Below are 27,644 nucleotides of genomic sequence, written 5' to 3' on the forward strand. Positions count from 1 at the left end.
CAAAACATGTGATTAAGTCCCATTGACTTCAATGGGACTTAAACACAGACTTAATTGCTTTGCTGAACTGGGCCTAAATAGTTTGGTTTTCAAAAGCAATCTGCCCAGAAGGTCCCACTGACCTCAATGGAAACTGCAGTGTACTTAGCACTTTTGAAAGCAGGCCACTTATTTAGATATCTAATTACAGATTTAGGAGCCCGACTTTAGGATTCTCTCTGAAAATTTCAGCCAAAGCAAATAAGTATTAAAGATCATAATTTGTTTGGATTTTTTTTTAAACCAATCACGTGTGTGCGTGCATGTGTATACACCAGAAAACAAAGGCACAAGAAGTCAGTGATGATGTAAGTAGCACGGTCATGGAAGAAATACTTCTAAACACTCAGCTATCTGATAAATCAGGAATAGGCCACTCTTGGCATTTCAGCATTAATCAGCTACTGTCACAAAGGTGCTGTTTGGAACGTGGCAAACATCATAATGAGCACAAAGTGGTGAAATGTATCATCAATTTAACAATAACTCAGAAGACAATTACAAGCGTTAACATTCTGAGCACATTCTATTGTACAGAAAATAATTATAAGCAGGAACACTTTGTACACTCAGAGCAAATAGAAGATGGCAGAAAGCCCCATCATGCTATTAAATTATCTTTAATTGAACAAAAATAGAGCAAAGACTAAACTAATTAAACACAATGCCTGTTTTTGTTAACTTTTTTATATTTACAGCTTCAAAGACTACATATTTTAGGAAGACTTTGAAAAGTCACCACTTTGATCAAATTTGATATGATGTGATCTGGATAAGTGATGGGTCTATTTGTTTATTAATGTACTTTTAAAAGACTGTCATAGGCACCAGATGGGCCCTCTTTTATTGTAGTTAATAATAATTGGAATAAATAAATAAAATCAGTAATGGTTTTTAAACCAACTGATCACTGAGCAAAGCACAGCATTTTGTATCCTCACCTAGTCACTATCCTCCCTCCAGGATCCATTACCCACTTTCTTCCCCAAAATTAGATGAAAAACAAGTAATCCAGAGCAGAAAAACATCGGACCCCAAACTAACAGCTTATTAAAACAAAAATCAACAGGTCTGGTTTGCTAAAGTTTTGTCCTGGAACAATCGTTAGAAAACATGTTACATATGTAAATGTTCAATGAGAACAAGATTTCTCTCTGCACCTACCCCTGCGCCCCAAAGCTCAAAGTTCACATGCTTTACATCAGCAGTAAATGGCTCAGCCATTTTTAGAAAGAAAGTGGTGCAATTATTACAAATGCTCTACTATAATGGAATTTTCATTTTCCACTGCTGCACAGGAATGGCAGAAAAGGTTGTGTGATAATGTACCAGTCTATTTTTCCATGATTTCATTTGGGGAAGGAAAAGAAAAGGATCAAGGACCACTACAAACCAAAGCGCAATTAACTGCATTAATTTTGATTACTATCACTGCTAAAAGTTCACAAGAAAGAAAAACTATGCAAAAAGAACCTCAAAGGAACTATCTATCCTATTCAGACTTATTGTCAGAAAAGGAGTTTTGTAGAAGATCAAATCAAATAACTCAAACCTAAGATGGGTTAATAACATATCTTGTGGCTTTCTAGGGTATTTTAAAATGAAAGTTGATATACGATATCTTAAACAGGAGAACAGCACAATGAATATAATGTCATGATTAGTAGTGCCCAACTTTAACAGCAATAATTTCAGGTTATGATACTACATAATTATATTTCCATCATTACATTGGTACAAAATTAAAACTACTGCTTTAATTCTGCTTTTTGTTTTTCTGAATACAACACTATCCAACTTGGCCATGCTAATAAGACTTTGCACAAATCTCATTAATTTATACTCACAGTAAAACTCATCGTTTCATTGGGTGTTTTAGACACAAATGAGGCTATTGCAGGATTTCACTGATCTTGCTAATAAAATCAGTATATTCCAGTTGTAAATCAGCCAACTGTATTGTATTTGGATTTAAGTTATTTGTAGGTACCTGTTAACTATTGTTCATAAAAGAGCAAACTAAAGGCATAAGTATATACCTGCATCATTAATCATTATGAAATCTTATGTAATTTATAAATTTATTACACTGACATATTCATAGACCCCTAGGATCATTACTATACACAGACTGATATGCTGGGTCTGACGTGAGCTCATTTATACCATTTTTACATGGATTTAAATCCACTGACTAATACAGTTACTCCTAAAAAGAACAGGAGTACTTGTGGCACCTTAGAGACTAACAAATTTATTAGAGCATAAGCTTTCGTGGACTACAGCCCACTTCTTCAGATGCATATCTCTAAGGTGCCACAAGTACTCCTGTTCTTTTTGCGGATACAGACTAACACGGCTGCTACTCTGAAACAGTTACTCCTAATTTGTACTGGTATGAGATTGGAAACAGCATATCCACCTTGTATGTAAGACTGGTACATCTATCGTTTCCACAGTATTTATCATTATAATGCTAGGAAAGCAGGTTAAGCACTGACCAGTGCCTTAAAATATACGTATAAAACAAAGCAATTTAAAATGCAGTTCTCAGATCTGATGTTTTTTGCAACATTAATACAGTTTACTCCCACATATCCTTTCATTACTTACAGGGACTGTAAATATTCTTGTGTTAGCACTGCAATTTCTTTCCCTAGTAGTAAGCCTAACCAGCAAATACAGTACTATTTAGTCATCACTTTCATCTCTACATTAAAATAAAAAAAAAGGTGGGGTGGTAATTGGTCCCTATCTTTATACTTGAATTAAAATTTAAAACAATTTAAAAATCCTTCTTTTAAAAACCATTATGGAATGAAAGCAGCAAATCTGGTTGTGAATGCCATTATGAATTCCAGCGTCTATTCTCCATGATAAAATTTGTAAGCTTTGAACAAACTGTCATGCTAATGACATTCCTCAGTCTGGTGTCTTCAATAATAAGCAAGCTGAGTTTTTAATGTAGTTGATGGGTTTTTTTTTTCCCCTCTCAGACACCCTATGAGGAAAAACAGAATTCCCATTTACTTTCATGACCTCTGATTTAAAAGCAGAGATTGCACATTATTTACTACTGGATGATTTCCCTGAAATTTAATGAGGACTAAGTACAAATATGACAGATGTAATTATCACAGTTTTATTCTGCACAGTCAGGGTCTCCTTGTGCTGTAATTGCAAGCTTTTCATTCAACTGCCGGTGGCAGAGTTATCATCATAGTACTTTATGTTATTTCAGAGGAAAGGAAAGCAGACTTCCACCTCACTTTCACTCCATGGAATTTCATAAGAATCCCTTCTGCCTTGTTTTACACTAGAATAAAATTAAAGGGATAAGGAAAGAGCATTGATTAAATCGCTCTACTGACCTTCCCCACACACTTTCAACCATGTTGAGGCCATGAGTCTAACCCCAGTTTTCATAACATACTGGGAGGAATGGAGGTCTTGAAGGGGTAGCTTTTTTAAAAAGAAAGAAACACGTGGGCAGGTGGCCAGCTCATTGTGTAGGGTGGAGAATTGTTTTCAGCCTGTATTGCTGCACTCATTTAGACTTAAATCAAGGTTGAGTGAGCCCCAGCTGGAGATGGGACCACTGACCCCAAAGCTGGATATACACAGCTACAAGTACACCCCTGGAAGCCTCCTTTTCTGAGTCTTGAATATAATTGCTTTATTTTACACTGCACCCTCATCAGACGGCTCACATAGGCAAGGGGAAAAAATCCTCTTCTAGTTCAGTTCAGACTGTACTGATCTTGTGTTATTAATGGTCACATTGCAGTACACTACAATACTCACTTCCAGTCCAAGCACGCCAAGGCATAAGTGCATCAAAAATGTCATTGTATTGACATGATAATTACTGAGGTTATTTAAACTGAAAGGCAGAATTCTAAAAAAAGATATGGTATGATTATTGCAAGAATGAGTAAAGGAGGAATCACTGGTATTTCAAATCTACTGTATGTTTCAAAAGTTTCAGAGTAACAGCCGTGTTAGTCTGTATCCGCAAAAAGAAGAACAGGAGTACTTGTGGCACCTTAGAGACTAACAAATTAGTGGGCTGTAGTCCACGAAAGCTTATGCTCTAATAAATTTGTTAGTCTCTAAGGTGCCACAAGTCCTCCTGTTCTTCTTTTTGTATGTTTCAAGAAAGAACAAACCAAGTACACCTCTACCCCGATGTAACGTGACCCGATATAACACGAATTCTGATATAACGCGGTAAGGTTTTTTGGCTCCCGAGGACAGCGTTATATCGAGGTAGAGGTGTATGTAGCTAATAAAGCTAAGAGAAAATACGTCAGACAAAAGCAACAGCAATACGCAGTATAGACATTAGGCTCTGCCTTCAATGACTGTCTCAAGTGGGTAAGGACTACAGATCAAGCTTTCTATGTGCTCTTAGGGACTAGTTCTAAATGGGTCCAGACCTGGGGAGAGGAAGGATTGGGAAGTCCCAGGATTTGCTACAAACTAGAACGGCTCAGTCTTTCCCTCCATTATCTGATGAACTGATACCAAATTAACAAATCTAGCTAAAACAAAACATCCTTTGCTTCGCTTAAACTTAAAGAGCTTCTGACAACTAGGTTTCCACTGTGGTCTTATGGATGGGTCACTGCTCCCCAGAAACTTCCCACTGCATCATCTTCGGGAATGACATACTCAGTCGGTTGGTTTGCAAACAGTTAAAATTGAACCCAACAAATCCTTAGGAAATGATTCTAATCTTGCAACAGTTTCCTTCTTTCATGTAACACAGACTGTGCTTGTCTGATCTCCACAGCCTTTCAATAAACCTGGGCCAGATTGTTTCCTCCTGTGGGGTGAACACTCACAAGTTTCTCTTTGCAGTTGTCCCCAGACTGTGGGCTCGATCCTGCAACATACTGCAGCTCTTGGCAGGACTATCCACACAAAGGTTCTGCGCCTTTGCACTGACTCTGGGGGCTCCATTCCCAGCTATGAGGACACCTTTCTCTGGTGCCCGCACCTATCCCATCACCTCAAACTTCGGTGCATTTTCATTTAATAAAAACATTTCAAGGAACAGATAACCTAGAGATTTGTATATGGGTCCATTCCCAAGCACTCTGGGAACTTTACAGCTATAACAGACAATGAAGGCCAGACTGCTGGACTCTTACTACAAGAGTAGTGGTGTGAGTAAATGCTCACTAATACGAATAAGCGGTTCACATCATAGCCCTTAGAAAATAGAATATCATGTTGTCTGTTTACAGCTGCCACTCCTGTCTTCAGAGCAAAACCTCTCAATTCGTACAATTAAACTAAGGCATGGTCTACAGTAGCAATTTAGGATGCTATAACTATGTCACTCATGGGTGTAGAAAATCCACACCCGAGTGATGCAGTTATACCGACCTAACTTCCACTGTAGACAGTGCTAAGTCAACAGGAGGGCTTCTCCTGGCAACATAGCTACCACCTCGCGGGGAGGTGGATTACCTACACTAACAGGAGAAGCCTTTCCATCCATGTAGAAAGCATCTTCACTGAAGCACTACACCATTGCAGCTGTGCCACTGCAGCCTTTTAAATGTTGACAAGACTAAAGGCTTTGCGGGTTTGATCAAACATCACTCATTGACTGTGTCCTGAAGAGAATTAAACAATGAAAGATGGGAAAGAAAGAAGCCTTGAAGCTCCAGAGGCAGAACCTCAGGTCTGGTTGAGTTGTGCACAGTGCACAATGGGAGAGTGAGGGAGCGTGAAAAGGTGGCTTTAAGCCACCATTATGATCCCCTGATCCTCATGCTGACCAGGGAATGGTCCAGTCCCAGACAGATATAGGGCAGCCTAAAGGCTGTTCTAACTTATGCTCAGCTGCCCTTGACCCCAAGGGGCCATCCCAGCAGCTGGGAATCCCTGGAGTGTAGTGATACTCTGGTCATTCCCCTTTTCCCTAGGGCAGGAGCCACAAATGGCTAGTATGCTACCAAAAGATTCTCTTACATAGGGAAAATCCTCATATGGCCTAGATCCACTGACTTTTATGGCTGCTTTGCACGACTGAACATTAGAATAGTCAGAACTGGACTGGTGGTCTGGTCCCCAAAGTACATATTAGGCACAAAACACTGATACTCCACAGCACCCTAAAGACTTTCAGGAGATTTGGTATCTTGTACTGAGTCTCTGGAGAGAGTTTCATTAAACTGTTTTATACTCAAGAAAATCAAACCTTTCAAATTCTGCTCAAAATACCAGATGTGTAGCTCAGAGTACAATCCCAACAAGATGCTCTTTTAGAAAGGGAAGTGTTGTCAACAAAAATTGGAAGGAAACAACCTGCAATTCCAAACCTTTCTGTTGCAATTTGCCAGTTGCATAGTCCACACAAAATGATTTAACTGAGAGAGTGACACTGGAAACGGGTCCAGGAGCCAGTAATAGGGTACATAGCATGTTACAGTGTTACCTAATTCTCCAGCCTAAATGTTTGGTCAAAGTTATTTCCTTCTAGTGATTTTCAGTGTCCTAAAGTGACACAAATAAAAACCACCAGTATAAATACCCCCCCAATTGGCAGCCTCAGAGAGGCAAGGACGAAGTGGACAATGGGAGAACACTACTTCCTCATGCCTAGAGATGGTTCTACCATGTCAGGATTGAGACACCATGATAGGGCAATGCTGCGGGCTGTGCCATACCTGTTCTGTACCTAAAAAACAGAGAGGCCTTTGGTCTCTAAAATGATTGCTCTGGTATCTTTCACGGACAAAATAAAAGATGCATATTCAATTTGTGTGGGGATGGGAGAAGGTTTGTTAGAAAGTTTGGAGGGATATGACCTAAGAACTGCATTGACCTAAATTGGCGTTTGAATTATAATATAGGTGGTGGTAAGAGATTACATTCTCTGCTTTGAGAACAGCAAGGTCAGAGATAGACACGGACAGCTGCAGAAGTAAATCACTCAGCACCAGGAAGGCAACAAATGAAGGAGGGAAAGAGGAAGGGTCACCTTTGAAATTTGACTGGCTTTACAAGAAGCAAAGCCCAGCTCTCTGTGGCTACAGAAACCATTCTAATACTTTCCCTATCCTAAAAACTACCATGTAAGAGTGAAAACTTAGAGAGTGACAGAAAGGCAGGCAAACCTCCTTACATAATGGAAAAGGTCTGTTGAATTAAATGTACCGTGCTGAGTTGTGCAGTTGCCAAGTCACTACTGTCAGGTACAGGAAAATAATATGTAGATTTAAGACTCGTTATCTATTGGCATTATTGTTCTTTGTCTACAATCTTCAAAGGCATTATGTGCAAGTGTATGGAATTTATGTATTTGCACTCCCAAGTGATGGCTTGAGTCATTAATGTTGGAGAACTGGAGGTAGATATAGACCCAAGACACTGTTATTACAGTGGTGCCTTGCATCAAGTTAACATTTTATGATGACAGCCTAAGGATAAAAGCTGGATTATTTGGATTACTTCACATTGGATACTGTACTTACAATTGGGCTGGCATTGATGTAGTCTGAATTGTCATGGCTATTTTCAGCTTTCAAGCATATCCTGGAATGATCATCTGTAAAGGCAAAATAAAATATAGCATTTCCACCCAAATTTTCCACACTTGCTAAGTTAAAAATAATTAAAGGCAAACTAATGTACATTTCAAAAGCAGACAATGTAAAATATTGGGGGAGAGTTATTTTAGTTTAACTACTAAGTTGGCTTAGCTTTGCTACAGTCCTAGGAGTTAATACACGCAGACCTTGCATTTCTGATTATTTCTAACAGGAACAGCAAAATGCAATTTATGGCTGGATTGTGATATAACAAATTGCCCTGATTAAGGGACAGCACATTGTTGGGCTGCTGCTGGAGCAGCGTGGGAGGGAACGTGTGATTCAGAGTCCCTCTCCCACTTCCGCTGGGAGAGAGTAAACGGTGTCCAGTACAATACATGATCTGGCAGAGCTATCCTGCTCAGTGCAGTAGTTGGACGGAGCTAGGCCTGGCGAAAAATATTGGGGCCCTGGTACATCATGTTCACTTTATTCACACATGTTACAGAAGTTTTTTTGGTGGCCCCCCTGAACTCAGGGACCCGGTACAACCATTCTAACTTTCCTCCCCTCTTGTCAGCCCTGGATGAAGTCAAGGCCCTGCCTGTTCCTCACCCCCTCTCACCCATCTGTGCAGCTCTGAGAAGCTTTCTTCCACTCTCCCGGTACTACTGATGATGAAGGTAGCCTATGCAAGGTTGCAGGGATGGGCTTTTGATCTCCCTGCATCATCACACTAACGAGGCCATGATTTGGCCCATTAGCACTAATAGAATTGTGTCCCAATTTTATTAATTCTCTACACTGTGTAACATTTAATGGGACATCCAATAGCACAATTAACACACAAGGAAATAAGTCGAGAAGACATTATATCTGCCTACTTTTATTTTTGAGGGGTGAGGTGGGTATTGAGTATGTAAACAAGATGGAATGACCACCTTGTGTTTTACATCAGATAGATTGGATTTCTCAGTTGTATGATCTCATGAAATGTTATTTACAGCCATTTGATCTCATCAGCAAAATTAACCCAGCAATGGGAGCACTTCTGCCGAAATCCAATTAGAGATGCAAAAATAATGTAGAAGGACTGAGCTACTCTTGGCTCCTCTCATAAAATTACTCCGTAAGTGGCACATCAACATAAAACAGGAGGAACACCAAAAGACAGAGAAAAAAATGTGGTCAAGCTATTCAACTCAGGCTTCCCTGTGAAACCACTATACAAAATTAAAAAAAGATTTATGATCCAAAACGTTAGCTGTAGTAGATATCTTAGGAGGAGAGATGCGTACTTGGGGTATATCTACATTGCAATCCGAGGTGTAACTGCAGCTCAGGCAGACACACCTGCCTTAGCCTGGTTAAAAACACCAGTGTAGACAGCATTACAGGTGTTAGGGCAAATTGTGTGGCACACTGGGGACCCGGAGGACCTACTCGCAGTGCTGAAGTCCGTGTTGCCATATCTACACTGCAATTTTTAGCCAAGCCCGTGCAGGTAAAACTAGCACAGGTATGTCATACCTTAGATTGCAGTGTAGACATACTCAGGTGCCATTCTCAGAATGAAGAATGACAAAGCTCATTCTGCTCAAACTTATATATAGCACAGCACAGTAGGGATTTCTGACTACTTCAGAGTGTGTATGCGCGTTTTTTTCTTTACAAGAACGCTAATGTATTACAGATATTTTTACCATGGGCAGCTTTAGGGCCTAGTGACATCTGAGATCATAAGGGTGGCAGTGATTGGTCAGAGAAAACTTCACAACCTTGCTTATTGTAAAGGGTGTATGAAGAAGAATTATAGCTCTGCAATTTTCTGGCTACAGGAAGCACGTGGCTTAAATGTGCTAAATGTGGTCTGGAGACAAACCCTCACGCTTCATGGAGCTAAATAGGCACTTAGGAGAAGTCTCAGCCACTGGAAGGCAGGGACCCTGAACTAACTAATCAACAAAGAGAATGTGGCACCACATTTTTAAGTAACAGATAAACGAGAGAGACAGTGACTCATTAAGGTTTAGTAAACTGGTGTTAGCTTTCTATTGGAGAGTCAAACTAAGTGTCAGATCAATAAGTCTGGGAATCAGTTAATTTTTTTAATTTAATACTTTGTCATGATACACCACATCAGTGGTGCCATCTTATTATGGTGCCATGGTAGGTTTATTGAAGGGTGAGAGGAGTAATATGTTTGAAAAGCGTTTGGTGATGAAATGGAAGAAGTCCCATTTACTCCCAAGAAAGCTCCCAGGGTAAGTTATGGACATGTTTTCTTAAGAGTTTATGCCTATGTTTGCTTTCAGGTGGCATCGAGTGTTGGCAATGAGCCCATTATGTTCATATGTTTTTGTTGACACACCAAAGCCTCCAGAAACCGGTAGTCACTCTCCAAAAACATATTCAGCAATTATGGACATCTGTTCTTTGTGGAGACAATAACAGTAAATAGTGACTGGTGCAACTTCTGTGGACTAATAATTTTGCTAGGAACTGTGTATTGATTAAGTTCAAAGCAGAGTAGAAGCAGCAGCAGAAAAAGGCAGGAAGGAGGAGAAAGAAAGAAGAGAAAGAAACCTGGAGAGGACCCACAAGAAAGTTAGAAAGATGAAAAAGGGAACAGGGTGGACAGCTATGAAAGGAACTATGAAAGTGAGAGAGAAGATACAACTCTGGACAGGACTAATGCTAGTCATTACTCCCACTAGTTCAGATGTTTACTGGATCTACTAAAGCTATGCTAAACATCAGACTAGTTCTTTGCATTTGCTATTATTCTGGCCAGATCAGAAACGACATGTGACAACGAGACATGTGAGATGGGAAAGTTGAGGAAAGGAAAGCTCAATAGCCTGGGGGTCTGCAAAGGAGAAAACATCTCACACACACACTTTTAGCTGGTGCTATATAAAATTAGGTGTCTATCTAATTTAGGTACTGATATAGCCCACCACAGCAATGCACAATCTTCAATGTATTTATCCTCACAACATCGTGGTGAGTTAGGGAAATTCCCCATTATTTTTCATATGGGGAAGTCAGGCAGAGAGAGATTAAGTGACATGCCCAAGGTCACACAGGAAATCTGTGGTAAAGCAGGAATTGAACCAATATCTCCCAAGTCCCATACTGGTGTCCTAACCACTGGACAAGCCTTCCCCATGCTTCATTTGTGATTTTTTTGGCTACACTTATATATACACGTAAAACACTGTACTGAACTGTGGAACTTGTGAACTGTTGAAAAATAAAAACTAAACAGCCTGAAGATTATGTAAAGCTACACATGATCCTACTTTGCACTTAGTTCACTTGATATTAGCCAAAGGTTAACTTTTCTCGCATTTGTATTGAAATCTAGTTAACTTATTTCACAGTACCATTCGTGCAAGGTACGCAAGGACAACATGCATGGTAGAGAATTCATAGAAACCATTATTTTACCACAAAATTTACTTACTAAATGGGTCATTTATTTTTAAAAAGGGTATATAGTTTTCCATACGAATATATAACCATCAACCGATCAAAATGTAACCGTTGAAGTTCTGGCTCACATTTCTTCACCCATCACTGAAATACCTCTTTTTAACACAGCACAGCAACAATGTTACAATTTAGGAAAGAAAGTGAAGCTTACTCTGTCCAATTCAGACTACTAGGGGAGCATCAAGTACATTACTAGGCAGAATGCAATTTCCAACATTTAAATTTTCCCAGGAAACGGGGTTTTAGCACTCTTGTTTTTGCAAAAGTACTATGGGATCTTTATCGGACTAAAATACCTCCATTTTAAATCTCAGCCAAATTGTCACCTCTCCACAGCACAGTGTCCCCTACTATCATACAGGATTAGTTCAGCTTGGACTCAAAGGGAAGAGTCACCTTTTCTTGGAGCATCTATGCTTTCCTTGGCAGCCTTCCACTCAACTGCTAACCAGGGATGATCCATCTTAGTTTATGAGATGGGATAGATCGCAGCTTACAATGGAATGACTGCAAGTCTATACTCACAAGTACACTTTAAGAAGATTCATTTTGAGCAGGATCTGTTAACAAGAGTGATAAACTGCTCCATGCTATGTCAGCAAATATTTTTTTCCTATTGGCACTTAAAAGGATGCAAAAAAATCTTGCAATTCTTTAGCTCTGGTGGATAAAGTTACTTTGCCAGAACTTGGTGCTTATTACTGCACTTCTGAGATAGAAACTTTTCAATAGACCTGATCCCAAAGCCCACTGAAATCTTGCATTTTATTTCAATGGGCTTTGGGTCAGCTCCACAGTCACCAAAGCGAATTGATAGTGCAAAATTGACTATTCTCCACTCAGAATTCTTCTGGTTTATGTTCTCTTAGGAAAGATAGTGTTGGGAAGGGAACCTTGATCATAACCAAGCAGAATTAAAGGGCTTCCCAAGCTGCCATGCACTGAAGGGCTAAGTTAAGTAGTAATGTGGCGCTAGCAACCCTTCAGCTCTAATCCTGGCTCTGACTCAATGTGTTACCTGTCTCCATTTCCCCAACTGTACAATGTACACTTGCAGCTGTCATAGGGAAAATTAATGTTTTCAGAGCACTTAAAAAATTTAAATGGTTTATGGTATCTGCCAAACCACACAGCTGGATTGCAGGCACTCTTTGAAATAAAGCTGCCATTGCAGGTGTGGGTCCTGACTGTTCTTGGTTTAGGTTTTGTTCCACTGGTTATTTAATAAAAATTGTGGTCAAAATTCTCTCTGTTTTTGGGGCTCAACATTTAGCAAATAATGTTAGTTACAGCCAGTGGTGTAATCTAGTAGAAAATACATACAGTAGATATGCTGCTGGTATTTCTACTCACAAAGACGGCCTTTTATATAAAAAAACCAACAGATTCTAGGAATACAAATATTGGCCACTTTCAGCCTTGTTTTTCGTCCTAAGCCTAACAGAGAACAGCGGCCAGCTCCTAAGCTTTTCCAATTAAGCCTATCGGGGCTCACTCACTACAGCTGAGTATCTGATGAACAGATTACTCTGGCTCTCGTTACAAACTGCTGGTATTACTGCTTTGAATTAACATGATACCAGCTCATCTAAAGCCAAGCCAAGCTTATTTGTACTGAATAACCATAACTGCTGATCGTGCACAGAAACTGCATGACAATGTTTGAAAAGCACGCTGGGTGTTGATTTACATGGTAGAGCACTTGCTGTCACTCTTCTGAAGTGTCGTGTGATATAGCTATACATTTTTCAAGTAAAACATAAGGAGACAAGTCAAATGTCTGACAGGACAAACAGGCTGCATATCAAGCAAATGTTGAAAGCTGTGATTTTCTTTTAGATAGAAACAAACACTGTTTTGCATAATGCTTTGCCCTTCACATATAGCTCTGATAATGCTTTACCAAAAGGTGGTAAGGAGAACATCAAGGAATTAATATATATTCACTCCAATTTCAAGGGTACATACACGTTACGACACTTTGAGACCGATTCTTCTGGACATTCTCCTCCTTCTGGGCAATGGTCATAGCATTGGGTTCAGCTTGATAAGCACAAAGGGCCTCCCACTCTTTCTCCAGACGATTTTTATTCTTCAGATGGTCTTCCATGTAGGACTGAAATGAAAAGAACATACCATCAGGCACCATTTTATATACAGGTTAGCAATGTACTATCCAAATACAGGCCTGAGCTAAAAGAATTTATATACTGTATTTGGGGTCGAAAGTAAAACTGGACCAAACGTAAGGTGGTGCTTACAAAGCCAGAAACCAGGGGTGGTTCAGATCCTGCTCCAATTTTCCAAACTCTCAAAGTTCCAGGGGACTGAACAGGGGAGAAATGGAGAGTGCAGATAAGATGCCTCAGTTTGGCTTATCTGTAGGGGCAGGGAAGAAGTGCTGAGAGTATACATACAAGTAAAAACGACAGGAATTCTGAAACATGTTTGAATAGAGGTGATGATACACAAAAAGGTCTTACAGTTAAATCACTGATTTATAATGTTGTTTAAACTCAATTGTGACACACAAAATATGAATGTCTAACATTAAAAACAGCGCTTTAGCTTTGCTTAGATGAAATGCTTTTAGACACCCCTCTAGCCCCAGCCATGGAACATCAACCACAAGCTATTTCCTCTTCAATACCTAGAAAAGTGCATAGGTCCCTTTTAACCTCAGATCAAGGTAGGGTGACCAGACAGCAAATGTGAAAAATCGGGACAGATGGTGGGGGGTAATAGGAGCCTATATAAGAAAAAGACCCAAAAATCAGGACATCTGGTCACTCTAGATCAAGGAATGGAAGAGAAGCTTATGTCCATTATTCAAACAATTATTTAACATAGGACGATCCCATGTAAGAATGTGTGCTCTTCCAGGCAGGGGCCATGCCTTACCCTATAAAGTGTTGGAGCACTCACAAGGTGTAACGAACTTGCAGCATTTACAGACATAGCTGTTAAGAAGAGTATAAAATTGTTGGCCAAACAACATTTTTGTGATACTACATCATAAAATGCCTCTTCCTGCCTTGGTGAGGTATAGAGGGGAAAGGTGGCTGATTGGATTGTCTGGGGAGAGCTGAGTCCGGGGGAGTGGGAGAGAGGGCATCCCCTCTGACACCTGGACTCTTGCCTGGTGTCTTCCACTCACTCTGCCTCCCATGCCCACCCACTGACCAGTTGAGAGGAGGTGAGGAAGCAGACTGGCTCCAGCAAGCCCTCTCTCCTCCCTTCATGCACTCCCAGGCACTCAGCAGACTTCTTGCTGCTGAAAGCTTCCTCACAGGCCATGCCCTCTACGAGGGGTAGCTGACAGAACTGGGTTTTCAAGCTTGCCGAGGGTCTGGCCAGATGATCTTTTACAGATTGGAATTTTTTCTCTCTCTGCACTAGACTGGCGAGATGCCCAGTGTTCTTTCATTCCTTGCAGCATCCATAAGCCTCCAAGATGCTGTGAGAAAGGGGGTGCGGGAGGGAACGCAGCCACCACTGGATATATTGCTACTCATGCCCTGAGGGATGATTTCTTCCTGACCCCAAAAGGGATCTGGATAAGGGACAGTACCATTCTAAAAAGCGACAAAGAGTCCTTTGGCACCTTATAGACTAACAGACGTATTGGAGCATAAGCTTTCATAGGTGAATACCCACTTCATAGATTCAAGGACTGGAAGGCACCTCGAGAGGTCATCGAGTCCAGTCCCCTGCCCTCATGGCAGGACCAAATACTTTCTAGACCATCCCGGATAGACATTTATCTAACCTACGCTTAAATATCTCCAGAGATGGAGATTCCACAACCTCCCTAGGCAGTTTATTCCAGTGTTTAACCACCCTGACAGTTAGGAACTTTTTCCTAATGTCCAATCTAAACCTCCCTTGCTGCAGTTTAAGCCCATTGCTTCTTGTTCTATCCTTAGAGGCTAAGGTGAACAAGTTTTCTCCCTCCTCCTTATGACATCCTTTTAGATACCTGAAAACTACTATCATGTCCCCTCTCAGTCTTCTCTTTTCCAGACTAAACAAACCCAATTCTTTCAGCCTTCCTTCATAGGTCATGTTCTCAAGACCTTTAATCATTCTTGTTGCTCTTCTCTGGACTCTCTCCAATTTCTCCACATCTTTCTTGAAATGCAGTGCCCAGAACTTGATACAATACTCCAGCTGAGGCCTAACCAGCGCAGAGTAGAGCGGAAAAAGGACTTCTCGTGTCTTGCTCACAACACACCTGTTAATGCATCCCAGAATCATGTTTGCTTTTTTTGCAATAGCATCACACTGTTGACTCATATTTAGCTTGTGGTCCACTATAACCCCTAGATCCCTTTCTGCCATACTCCTTCCTAGACAGTCTCTTCCCATTCTGTATGTGTGAAACTGATTGTTCCTTCCTAAGTGGAGCACTTTGCATTTGTCTTTGTTAAACTTCATCCTGTTTAACTCAGACCATTTCTCCAATTTGTCCAGATCATTTTGAATTATGACCCTATCCTCCAAAGCAGTTGCAATCCCTCCCAGTTAGGTATCATCTGCAAACTTAATAAGCATACTTTCTATGCCAATATCTAAGTTGTTGATGAAGATATTGAACGGAGCCGCTCCCAAAACAGACCCCTGCAGAACCCCACTTGTTATACCTTTCCAGCAGGATTGGGAACCATTAATAACTACTCTCTGAGTACGGTTATCCAGCTAGTTATGCACCCACCTTATAGTAGCCCCATCTAAGTTGTATTTGCCTAGTTTATCGATAAGAATATCATGCGAGACCGTATCAAAGGCCTTAGTAAAGTCTAGGTATACCACATCCACCACTTCTCCCTTCGTCGGATGCATCCACGAAAGCTTATGCTCCAATACGCCTGTAGTCTATAAGGTGCCACAGGACTCTTTGTCGCTTTTTACAGATCCAGACAAACACGGCTACCCCTCTGATACCAAAGGAGATTGTGACAATAAAATGTGAATAAATAGTGTTGCAAATTGTGGCTGGCATCCAGTGCACACAGAAGGCTTTGAGAGGCCAGCTCCGGGGTAAGCCCAATCACTGTACCCTGATTGGTGGACCCTGTTCTCCATTAGCTTGTGAGGTATGGGAAGGTCTTAAGTTTTGCAGACTTAGTTATTCCTGTCTACACTCTCATTCCTCCTCATGGGAAGAGAGATAAGGGTTTGGCATTAGGCTGACTCATGAATTTGGTAGTAGGAGTTTGGTGAAAGGTGGCCAACAATTATTCCTTTAAGTCTGCACTAGATCCAATTAATACCTTGTAATTTTGAGGGTGGGAGAGATCAGTCCCTCCCTTTAATAGTAAAGTTAACAAAATTATGACCTGCTGCTTTAAATCCACGTGTCTACATCTTTATTCTTCTGTATCTCCTCTTCAATCATAATAAGCACTAAAATACTTGGGGAAGCTGAGGGAGAAACAGGTTTGAAGAGGTTAAATGACACGCTAAAAGTCATGAAGGAAGTTTGGGACAGAGTCATAAAAGAATCCAGAATGCCTCATTTTGAATCATACTTCAAGTTCCTTAAAGCCCTTTGTTTGCAGTCAAGGCAGACCATTTTTTATTGTTTGCTTTTCCAAGCACCTACTAACATAGTTAATTGCACTGTGACACTTGCCTACAAATAATTGCCTGGAACGATTTCCCAAAAAGCATTCAAATAGAGTTTCCGTTTCTCAAAAATATTTTATGAAGACAATCCATACTATGTCACATGCTCACTTCAAAACATATTCCAAGGGAGAGAGGTTATCATGCCCTTTCCGCAGGTTTTGCAGAAAGATATCATAGGCTTTAAAACTGCCTTCTGCCAAATGCAAGCTTTGCTAAAATTACCATCTCATCATGTTTCCTATAGAACAAGCAAAGCAGGAAACTATTCTCTCTTGCAAATCAAACTATGTTGGTCAGTAAAGAAATGGTGTCTGACACACAGCTTTGTTTTTTGCAAAACACGTGTGTCCCCCCGGGGGTGGGGCTGGGGAGTGGAAATCAACCCACCAATACTGAAAAGCAAATATATCAGGATATTTGTAGAAAAGAAAAGAAAAAGATTCAGGTGTACCTTAAATGTCATTGAAACATATTAGACTAAGAGAGATTTTTGGAGAGACAGAGAAATAGTAGTGGCTTAGAAACACAAGATACCTATACCTGTTGTGTCTAATGTGCCTGAGACAGGGTGAGGAAAATGGCATTTATGTTGCTAAGCAAAAATTATCCCTCTTAAAGGAAAGTTGGCACATATGGAAAAAAAATAAAAGTGAAAGAGTGGTACTATACGGGAATCAGGATACAACAGAATCAAGATTTTTGGTATTGGAGATAGGGTGACCAGATGTCCCAATTTTAGACGGACAGTCCCGATATTTGGGGCTTTGTCTTATATAGGTGCCTATTACACTCCCCCGCCCGTCCCGATTTTTCACACTTGCTGTCTGGTCACCCTAATTGGAGAGCTGTTTATTATGAGATGGTCAAAGAGCAGACGACAATGACAATAATTTCTGAGGACAACCAATAGTATCTTCAAATTTTAAACCACGGTCCTGCAATCTGATTCACAGGGGCAGGCCCTACACCTGTGTAAAAGTCCCACTAACATCAGTGGGACTCTGTACAGACTAAAGGTCCCTTTGATCAGATTCCTAAAATGAGGCCTTAGGTAATACATAGTTTCCACCACCATCCTACCCAGGGCGTTTCCAGTTGCTTCTATTTGTCACCTCAAAGATATCATTTTCCTTTCATTGTTTACATTCTCTGTAAATAGCAGAGTATAGAACAGTTAAGGTTCTTGGTTTTTCAAATGTGTGTGAATTTTTTTTTTTAATTTTTAAAGGAATAACTTCCTATTCGAGACAAATCTTATTTTTTTCTGACACTTGCCTGTAAACCTTAAGTGAAAATAAAAATGAATTAGGAGAAAATGCACTCAAAACCTTGCCTCTAACAAAGACTGCTGTCTCTCAAATCAAAATCAACACTTAACTTAGTTCAAACTGATCAGAGCAACACAAACCATTTTCAGTGTAGAGCACCAAGAATTATGAGATGTTTGAATGGCTATAGCCAGATGTGAGGGGGTCTCTCTGTTCAGGCTGACCTACTAGTTAAAAACAATTGTGCAAGCAAATGCATTAAAATGCATTTTAAAGAAAGAACGGGGGGGAAATTAAAAAAAAAATAGGAACAGCTTCAACCACTCAGAAATCAAGAAACTCTGTCATAATTAAGCCACGTACTTTAATTTATGGTCCCTTAAAGCAAACCCCATTCCCCACTGCATTTGGCTAGACAGGAACCTAGACAGGATATTCTGAAACATCCTCATGGGAATTCCTGGGAGTATGCTACACTCACTGGTGTGCTTCTGATATTTCTGTCTACTCAAATCCACTCACTAATTAGGATATTTTCGTGAGACATTCTGCAATGCTTGCCTGGCACAATGGAAGTTCATTAACTGCATATCAAACACACACACACTGTTTCGCAGTTCCAGAGTAGCACACAAGAGAGAGGGAGGTTGTCACCATTATTTTAATGTTACTCAAAGCCCTATGTACACAGGCAGTGGCTGATCTCACCAAGATGCCCACTTCTAGATCCATCCTCAGCACTGAGCCTGCAATCCTGAGTGCCGTGCTGTTGTCTACAGTGTTGCGTGGAAGCCCAGATTCAAGTCTCCTTGGGCAGTTAAGCTTCATGAGGTTTTCACTTTCCTCAAGCAGAGAGGGGCCCAGTGATGCTGCGCATTCATTTGTAGCACAGCTTACACTTTCCCGTCTATGTCCAGATGAGCTGTTCTTGCCACTGAGCATTCTGCAGATGGAGAACAGAGGCACAGAAGACTAAGTAACTTGACCAAGCTCACACAGGAACTTTGTGGTCAAGTGACGCACCCAGTGCCCACGGTGGGTGCAACGTGTTCTTAAATCAATTAATAGCCTATTTTGTAATCAGCAAGGACATGCCATTTCAAAGTCTCAGTGTACTACATTAGGATTCTGCCAGGGTATAAGAAAGCTGTCCTTAGGGAAGGACAGAGAATTAGCACACTTGGTGGTTGTCTTGTGGCCCATACTAAGACAGATTGCAAGTTCCTGAAAATGGGCAAGTAGCCAACACCTAAAGGTATGGTTGGGGCTTGGTAAGGACTTCCTGCCTGGTTTGTATTTGGTTAACCTGATTCTTATAATAGAATAGCAGTTAATTTGATACCACACCACTTGTCTGTTTTTATTTAAGGCCTTGCATTTGTGGTAAGTGTTTTGTGGATAAATTAAGATTGACAAACCTGAAACTAATAGTACTGATGTATCTCCAAATACACTGTCTACATGTAGTATGGCCACCGTCTGCTTTCAAAGCACCTATTTTGTTCATGGCTGTTCAGCAGTTACAAAAGGCAATTATTTTTGGCAAAACACTTGCTGTACTGATCATTGCTTAGAAAAACACTCCTTTGATGCATTCCATCATGAACAAGGAGGCCTCTTCCAGTAAAAGATCAGCAACTTTAATATGATGGACCTTGGCAGGTTTAATCTAATCTCAAATGTCAGCTGTGAAGGGTGGATTGAATATTATCTTAATCCTTGTGACCAGTGACCACATAAATCCACACCTTACTCCTGATGAGGTGAAATCCATTGCCCTCAAAGTCCAAGTTGCTTTTTACAAAGACAGTGCAAGGAAATCAAAATAAGGATTTGACATGCGAGCGCTTCAGAGTGGCATAGATTGTACGAACCCCCTCCCTGTTGCAATACCTCCCTTGATAGGAAGCAGGGAACTCATAGAGCCCTGCATCCTTGTCAGGCACAGGGTTTAACGCCTCTCTTCCAAGAAAAAGTGCAGCACATCATCACAGACTTCATGGACTCCCCAAGATCTGCAGGGTGCCAAGAGCCATACAGAGCTCAGCAGCTGCTCTGGTGCTGCTCCTTGGACGGCATCCCTCATCCCAAGAACTCCACTATAGGCAGCAGACCCCTGACATGGGCTGGGCTAAGGCAGAAATGTCATATGCCCTCTCACTGCATTACATTTCCAGAAAAACCACTTCAGGTGTAACTTAGATGTGCACTGCCACCTCAGCCCCCTGAAGTCTGCCCACTTCCTGGCTCCTCCTCTCTACATCAGAATCACACAGCACTTTCTGCAGTGCCCAGAAGAAGAGGGAGAACACGCTGGCGTCAAAGTGGCTGATCCTGTTTCCACACAGAAAGTTTAGGGAGAAATGCAGATGGGACCCTCTCCATGCCAATCATAAGGGCTTGGTGTTTTTGGGATGCTGTCATTTGTCTCCTAAATGGGAATTTAGATACAAGAGAATTGGCTCTGTACATTATATTGCATCTGAAATGTCACAATAAACACTGAAGGGCCCTTCTTGCAGCAGCTCATTTGCTGTTTCCTCTTGTTCTTTCCAATTTGACCCTGAGATACATTTTTTTTAAATAGGAATTTTCCCTTTTGTTATTACCGTATGGTTTCAAGCCTTGTTTTGTACATTGTGCTGGCACAGTACATCCCATCCCACAATCATCCCATAGCTTCTTTCCATCCAGTCTCTTGGCCTATTTTTCTTCATATATCCCTTTGCTGCTTCTTACACCAATGTATTTCTCCTCTTTAAGGAGTAACTCGGTTTTACTTTCACATGTCATATGCTTTTTTCATAATTTTTCTGCTTTACTATTTACTCCATAGTGGTGTCAGGGTAGAATTCTTTCCTCCTGCCTGCAGCTCCCAGAATTACAGAAGTCAGAGATGTAAAAGACCTAACCTAGCAGTTCCCAGACTGTGGGTCGCAACCCGAAATGGTCACGGTCATGCCACCAGCAGATAGAGTCGCGGAGATCCCTACTTGTGTGGACAATGCCATTTTGCTCCACACAGCGTGACCTCACATGTATGGTGTGTGCAAGGTCACGATTCATAGAGGATGCCATTTCGCTCTACAAAATGACATCCCCTGCACAATGTGACCTCGCATGCACTATATGTAAGAGGTCACACTGTGTGGAAGACACCATTTCATAGAGCAAAATGGCATCTTCCATGCTGTCTGGGGTCCCGGCAGGAAATACTTGATTAAAATGGGGTTGTGGTGGCAAAACGTTTGGGAACCCCTGGCCTAGCCGATCATCCAGTGCCTGTCCCTTCAATGCAGGATTGTTCCCTGTACTTCAGTTGCTAAGTTTGCCAAGCCTAGTTTTAAACATCCAACATCTGATAGCTTAAAACAGCTCACTATCAGGAAATTCTCTGACTTTCCACTTAAATCGTCTTTTTCCTAGTTCCATTCCATATGTACTAGTTGGATCTCTTTCTATTAATAAAAGGTCCAATTCAGCAAGCTGGTACCATGCAAGGAGCAATTGTCGGACTGAACCCTAAAGAATTCTTCTCTTTCTTGGAATTTACATCCTTTGAATGTATGATGACTTATCTAGCCCCATAGTTAGCTACCACACAGCCAGGTGGGGCATACTATTTAACCTTTACATTATATATTGATCTCTCCAGTTCTGTGATCATTTTTTTTGTCCACTTCTGTCCTCTTTCTAGTTCGTAACTAGTATTTGGGAAATGTGGTACCCTGAATTGAACACAACATTCCTGGTGAGGTAAGGACCCTATTAGAAGGGACTATTCATTTCTTGCTTTTGCATATGCAGCCCTCCACTGGACTGGTCTTGCTTACTTTACAAACTTACATCTAATTTGCTGTCCAGTGTAGCCCTTATATTTCTTGCAGCCTTCTCTCTCTCACCGAGTATACGTCCTTTACAATCATTTTCCCTTACATGTATTCCTGTTTCATCCTTATGCTGGTTTGTGAGCCAGTGGAGCCATGCAGATCATAGGCCCCCACTGGTCCCAACTCACCATGTATTTAAGATGAATTTCATTTTATCTGGTGTCTAGGTTTTCAGTCCAGCTACATGCTTTGGTACTATTGCCCCATCCTCGTCAGTGTTCGCAACACCTCCTAATTTAGTCCCACTTGCAAATGTCACTAAAAAGCCATTCCCTCCCACTTCCAGATCATAAATTAAGATGTTAAATAAAACGGCACCGAACACCAATCCTGGTGGTACTTTGCTAGATACCACCTCTATATATTGCTGTTTATCATTACTCCATGTGTACCACCCGTTAGTGTTTCAATCCATGACAGTCCACTAAAATAATTCAAATTAAGCTTTCAATTAACATTTCATGAGACAGTTTCAATGCTTTATTAAAATCTAAATCTATTACATCTACCATTTTCATTCCACCTACTGATTTATTCTATTTTAAAAAAAGCAATCAAGTTTGTTCAGGCAAGATTTATTCTTTATTAAACCTAGGCAGATTCTGACTTATGGTGCAGTTTCTCTCTCGGAGGGATGGTGGGAGATTTTCAAACACACACAAAGAACAACTAGGTACCTAATCTCCCCCTCCCCCCCCATTCTGAACCTCAAGAAATCAATGGGAACCGAACATTTAACTCCCTTTTGTCTCTTTGAAACTCTCCTCTACTTAGTGATTTCTGCTTTTAATATTTGTTCCACTATTTTCTAGTGATAGAGTCTGGATGTAAGGAATGGCAATAGCGATCACTTCTCTCCTCCTGAGAGAAACAATGTTTGCTTTTCTCTAAATATTTTGGTGCCTCCACTGTTGTCCATGGTACAATAAATCCTGTAGCTAATTTCCTTCAAACCTCAGTATGCGTAGTATTCAGACCATAATTTTAATAATTATAAGAAAGTCTCATTTTTAAACGCACTTCCTTGTTTACTAAAGCTCTGATTGTTGCTGAGAGACCTGTGTGTCCATATGGAGCCCAAATGACTTTACTGGGATTTGAGCAGAAGCAGGCACTATCCATGGAGCTCTGTTGAAGTCATGGGTCTCCCTATGTGCACATGGGTCTGCTCATGCACATCAGATTGCAGGACTGGGGCCTAACTATGCACATTTCTGTTCCACATTTCTCAGTGAAGACAAGACTTTAAAAAAAATATTTTAAGTCATTTTATCTAACTTTTCTTCCTATACTGATATATTGTGAAAGTCCTCCCTTCCCCATCAAAATAATAATCACTAATTCAGCATTAAAGATATTCATGCTGCTCAGATCCTACAAAATTACAGTAACTTGGCGTCTGTAGGGCTTGCCACATTTGCATATTAGAGTCTGCACGCTTCTGCTAGAAAGCCAAGCTGCAGACATTATAGGCTATGTGATACGGATTCCCATTTTTCAGTTTAGGTGGGAAAGCAGGGGGAATTTATTGGGCGTTATGTGCCCTCTGAATAGACACTGGGGCTACCAAAAAAAAAAATCTATTAAAATAACAATAGAGACCCAGCAGCTCATCATCTGTGTCTCACCGGTGAGCTCACCTTTAGAAACAAATTCAGTAAATTAACAGTCACAAAACCTCATGTGCCTTGCAACAAATGGGGGGAAATCCTAGCTCCATTGATGTTAATTGTAAAACTCCTATTTAATTTCAATGGAGCCAGAATTTAACCCATACATTACATTACCTATCCATTTCACACAACCATCTATACCCCTCCCTCTTTCCCTTGTACTAGAGAGAGAGAGAGAGAGAGAGAGCGCGCGAGCTCGCGCGCCTGGAGCACTGGGCCTGGTGCAAGACCGGAGGCCTGAACCAGATGCTGTAAAACAAAGTCAAACCATGTATTAAAGCAGATGCTTACAAGTTCACTGTCCAGTACATACACTTGGCAAAGTTGTTGCTAGAACTAGGGGTCACCAAATTAAATTAATAGGCAGCAGGCTTAAAACAAACAAACAAACAAACAAAAAGCAAGTATTTCTTCACACAACATAGAGTCAACCTGTGGAACTCTTTGCCAGAGGAGGTTGTGAAGGCCAAAAGTATAACAGGGTTCAAAAAAGAACTAGATAAGTTAATGGAGGATAGGTCCCTCAATGGCTATTAGCCAGGATGGACTGGGATGGTTTGCCAGAAGCTGGTAATGAGCAACAGGGCATGGATCACTTAATCATTAACTGTTCTGTTCATTCCCTCTGGGGCACCTGGCATTGGCCACTGTCAGAAGACAGGATACTGGGCTAGATGGACCTTTGGTCTAACCCAGTATGGCCGTTTTTATGTAGTGTACTAGGCACCAGATATTTACATAAATGTATTTCAGCTAGTACAGATACATCCTAATCTAGTACAAGATAAGATGGTTTGACAAAACAATGAAAAAGGAAGTCATGAAATACGTATGGTGGTGTGTAAATTGTGTATGTGAGTTGTTTGTCTCAGCCTATATATGTCGGGGTACTTTGCTTGAATTCTTTGTTCGGCCGAGGGGGCAGCGGAAAGTCCCACCACTGACTGAGCTGTTCCTTGCCACAGGGCACTCATATGTTCGCGTACCTAGGACTGTCACTGGGACAGTCTTGCCAGCAATAAATCTGGCCGAATGCCTTAGTCACTGAACCGTGCCTGTGGTCTTTCTTTATGAGTAACATTGAAGACTGCGGAATAAGCGGGCTGCGCTATCTTCTCCAAGGACAGAAGCACTGAGCAGCCTAAACAGTGTTACTGCAGTAACGACATTCCATCCTTCAGCACTTAAGAGCACTGAGTAGTATTACGAGGTTTGCTGAATCAGTTATCTGCAAAGAGCTAGACAGCATACTGAAAGAACACACACATGCAAGGCAACCGACAACATCCCTGCTCTAAGATCTGATAGTTTAAACTGTGTTTCCACTGTGGTCACAAATGAAAATCTACGTACAATAGATAGGGCCCTACCAAATTCAGAGTCCATTTTGGTCAATTTCATGGTCATAGGATTTTTAAAATAGTAAATTTCATGGTGTTGTAACTATAGGGGTCCTGACCCAACTCTGAAGGCAGCAGTGCAGAAGTAAGGGTGGCATGGTACGGTATTGCCACCCTTACTTCTGCACTGCTGCCAGTGGGGTGCTGCCTTCAGAACTGGGTGCCTGGCTAGCAGCCATCACTCTCCAGCCACGCAGCTCTGAAGGCAGCACAGAAGTAAGGATAGCAATACCGCAACCCTTCTTAAATAACCTTGTGATACCCCCCCCCACAATCCTCTTTTGAGTCAGGACCCCACTTTGAGAAACGCTGGTCTCCCCCGTGAAATCTGTATAGTATAAGGTAAAAGTACACAAAAGACCAGATTTCACGGTCTGTGACACATTTTTCACGGCCGTGAATTTGGTAGGGCCCTAACAATAGGAAGAAAGGGGGGTTTTGTACATCATCTGAATCTTCACAAACTACGCTGAGTGAGATATTTTTCTCTTCAACATTTAAGAAATATGAGCACAATACTGTGCTTTAGTTTAATTTTGCTCAGACTTCTCAATATCTGATCATAATTGGAAGAAAAAGGACAGTTTTTGAAGTAGTACGTATGCCTGTTAATTCGGCCTGGCAAAACTATCAAGAAAATTTACCAGTGCAGGCACAGAACACCCTGAATATGATGGATGGGGATTACAAAAACAAAACAAAAGCAAAGAAATAATTCTCTTGGGCAACTACTCACCCTAGGTGGAAGAATTGTAATAGACTGTTTTAACAAGATTACATGATTAGTAAATAAATGCTAATTTCTATTGTGGTAACACTAAACAATAAAAATTGGCACCTTGTACTTTAGATTTTATATTTATAAAAGCAAAGATTTTTGTAAATGACAGTGTGCAGTGGAACTGTACTCAGAGAGCACAATATTGCTATAGCATGTTATATAATATAATTTTAAAGATCACCCCTAGGATCTCTAGGGAAAACTCATCTTTGTACTGAACAGCACATTACAGAATCTGCCAAACTAAACTACACAATACAACTTTTAGAATAATGTTTATTCACAAGGACGTTAAATGACAACCTGTGTTCTATTTACCTAAATTAATATACCCTTGATGCAGTGGATATCACTACCTCCCCCACTCTTAATGCTTTGATAATAGAGTTTTGTAACGTGTAAAAGGATTATTTCAATCCAATCAGCAGGTGCTGGGATCAGTGTGTGTCAGACAAACACTTGCTAATCCCTTTTCTTACAGCTCCCAGCTGCCAAAGGTGCTCAGTGAAATCCAAATGAAATAGTAGGATACAACCTGTGTGGACTGAGGCAGATTTTCAGCTCTGTTGAAACTCCTGAAAATTACATGTTATCCTGACCATTGTTAAAGGCTGAAATGATGGGGTCAGTAGGCTTTTTTTAAAAGCTAAATAAGAAAATGAATACTGAAGTACTTCCACTACCTAAAATGTAATATAAGGCAAACAAATTCTGTTTATAATCTCTTCTCAGATTACCTGCTAGTAGTGGTGTTTGCTAGGTCTTAAAACCACCCCCAACACACATACAGCTATCAAATTATGCCTATAAAGTTTCATCCCTACAATTACTGTGCTTTAAACAAACCTTCAACAATAGGGAGAAGATGATTACCAAAAAGGCAATACAATACTCTGTTACAAATTTTGCATTTCTGTAGCTCCTTCCATCCACCTATCTGAAAGCACTCCCAGCACTCCTGCAAGGGAGGCAAATATTACTGCCATTTTACACATGGAAAACTAAAGGGCAGAAGCACTGAAGTCAATTTCATAAAAATTTCATAATGGAGATATCCCATCTCCTAGAACTGGAAGGGACCTTGAAAGGTCATCGAGTCCAGCCCCCTGCCTTCACTAGCAGGACCAAGTACTGATTTTGCCCCAGATCCCTAAGTGGCCCCCTCACGGATTGAACTCACAACCCTGGGTTTAGCAGGCCAATGCTCAAACCATTGAGCTATCCCTCCCCCAGTAATTGCCCAAGGTCACAGCCTATCACACAGCTGGGAAAAGAACTTTGATCTCTTGACTCACAGTCTTGGGCTTTAACCTTCCTTTCATGACTGTTCATAACAGGTCTAAAACTAGCATTAATGAATACATTTGATGCCACTGTAGTAATTAATTAGGAATTCGGTGTTTGGGGTTTTTAAAAGATAAAGGATTAGAGTTGCTGGTGAAGTCAATAATGTAACATAATGTAATTTAACACAACTGTTATATTCTACTTATACATGAAATTCCAGGTTAGATACTGGAGGGACAAAGGATGAATTAGCTCTAAATCATTTTTTATTTTTTCTACACCTCCCTACGCTGGCTCTTGGTAATAGAGATTTAAAATAAATGAAGAGGGCTATTTTCAAAAAATTGTGAAATCAGATAATTTAGATGCATGTTGCGATTTCACCATATTTGACATATTAGAATTAGAATATGCACAAAACTTTAAAAAAAATTATTTAAAGTCAACTCTGCACAATGGGAAGAGACACCAAGAATGGATGCTGTTAAATTATTCACGAGTGGTGTTGCTATGAGCTTTCAGTAGCTTTGCTAAAAAAGCAAAATCACTAACCATACAGTTATATCAAAATTAGCAGATGTCACTAATTAAAAAAATATATAAACCAAACCACCACCTCATCACTGGCAG

General features: G+C 40.7%; 1 protein-coding gene across 2 annotated transcripts in view; it reads right to left on the reverse strand.

Moving 5' to 3' along the window:
* Positions 1-27,644, reverse strand: part of PTPRN2 (protein tyrosine phosphatase receptor type N2) — a 942,968-nt gene that overhangs the window by 47,257 nt on the left and 868,067 nt on the right. For both annotated transcript variants that reach the window (XM_065582768.1, XM_008162983.3), the window contains 2 exons: positions 13,053-13,200; positions 7,530-7,603 (listed from right to left, as the gene is read on the reverse strand). In XM_065582768.1, the coding sequence (XP_065438840.1) occupies positions 7,530-7,603; positions 13,053-13,200 (222 nt within the window). The remainder of the gene's footprint in view (positions 1-7,529; positions 7,604-13,052; positions 13,201-27,644) is intronic.

Source organism: Chrysemys picta, chromosome 2, assembly GCF_011386835.1.
Source record: "Chrysemys picta bellii isolate R12L10 chromosome 2, ASM1138683v2, whole genome shotgun sequence".
Classification (NCBI taxonomy): Eukaryota; Metazoa; Chordata; order Testudines; family Emydidae; genus Chrysemys; species Chrysemys picta.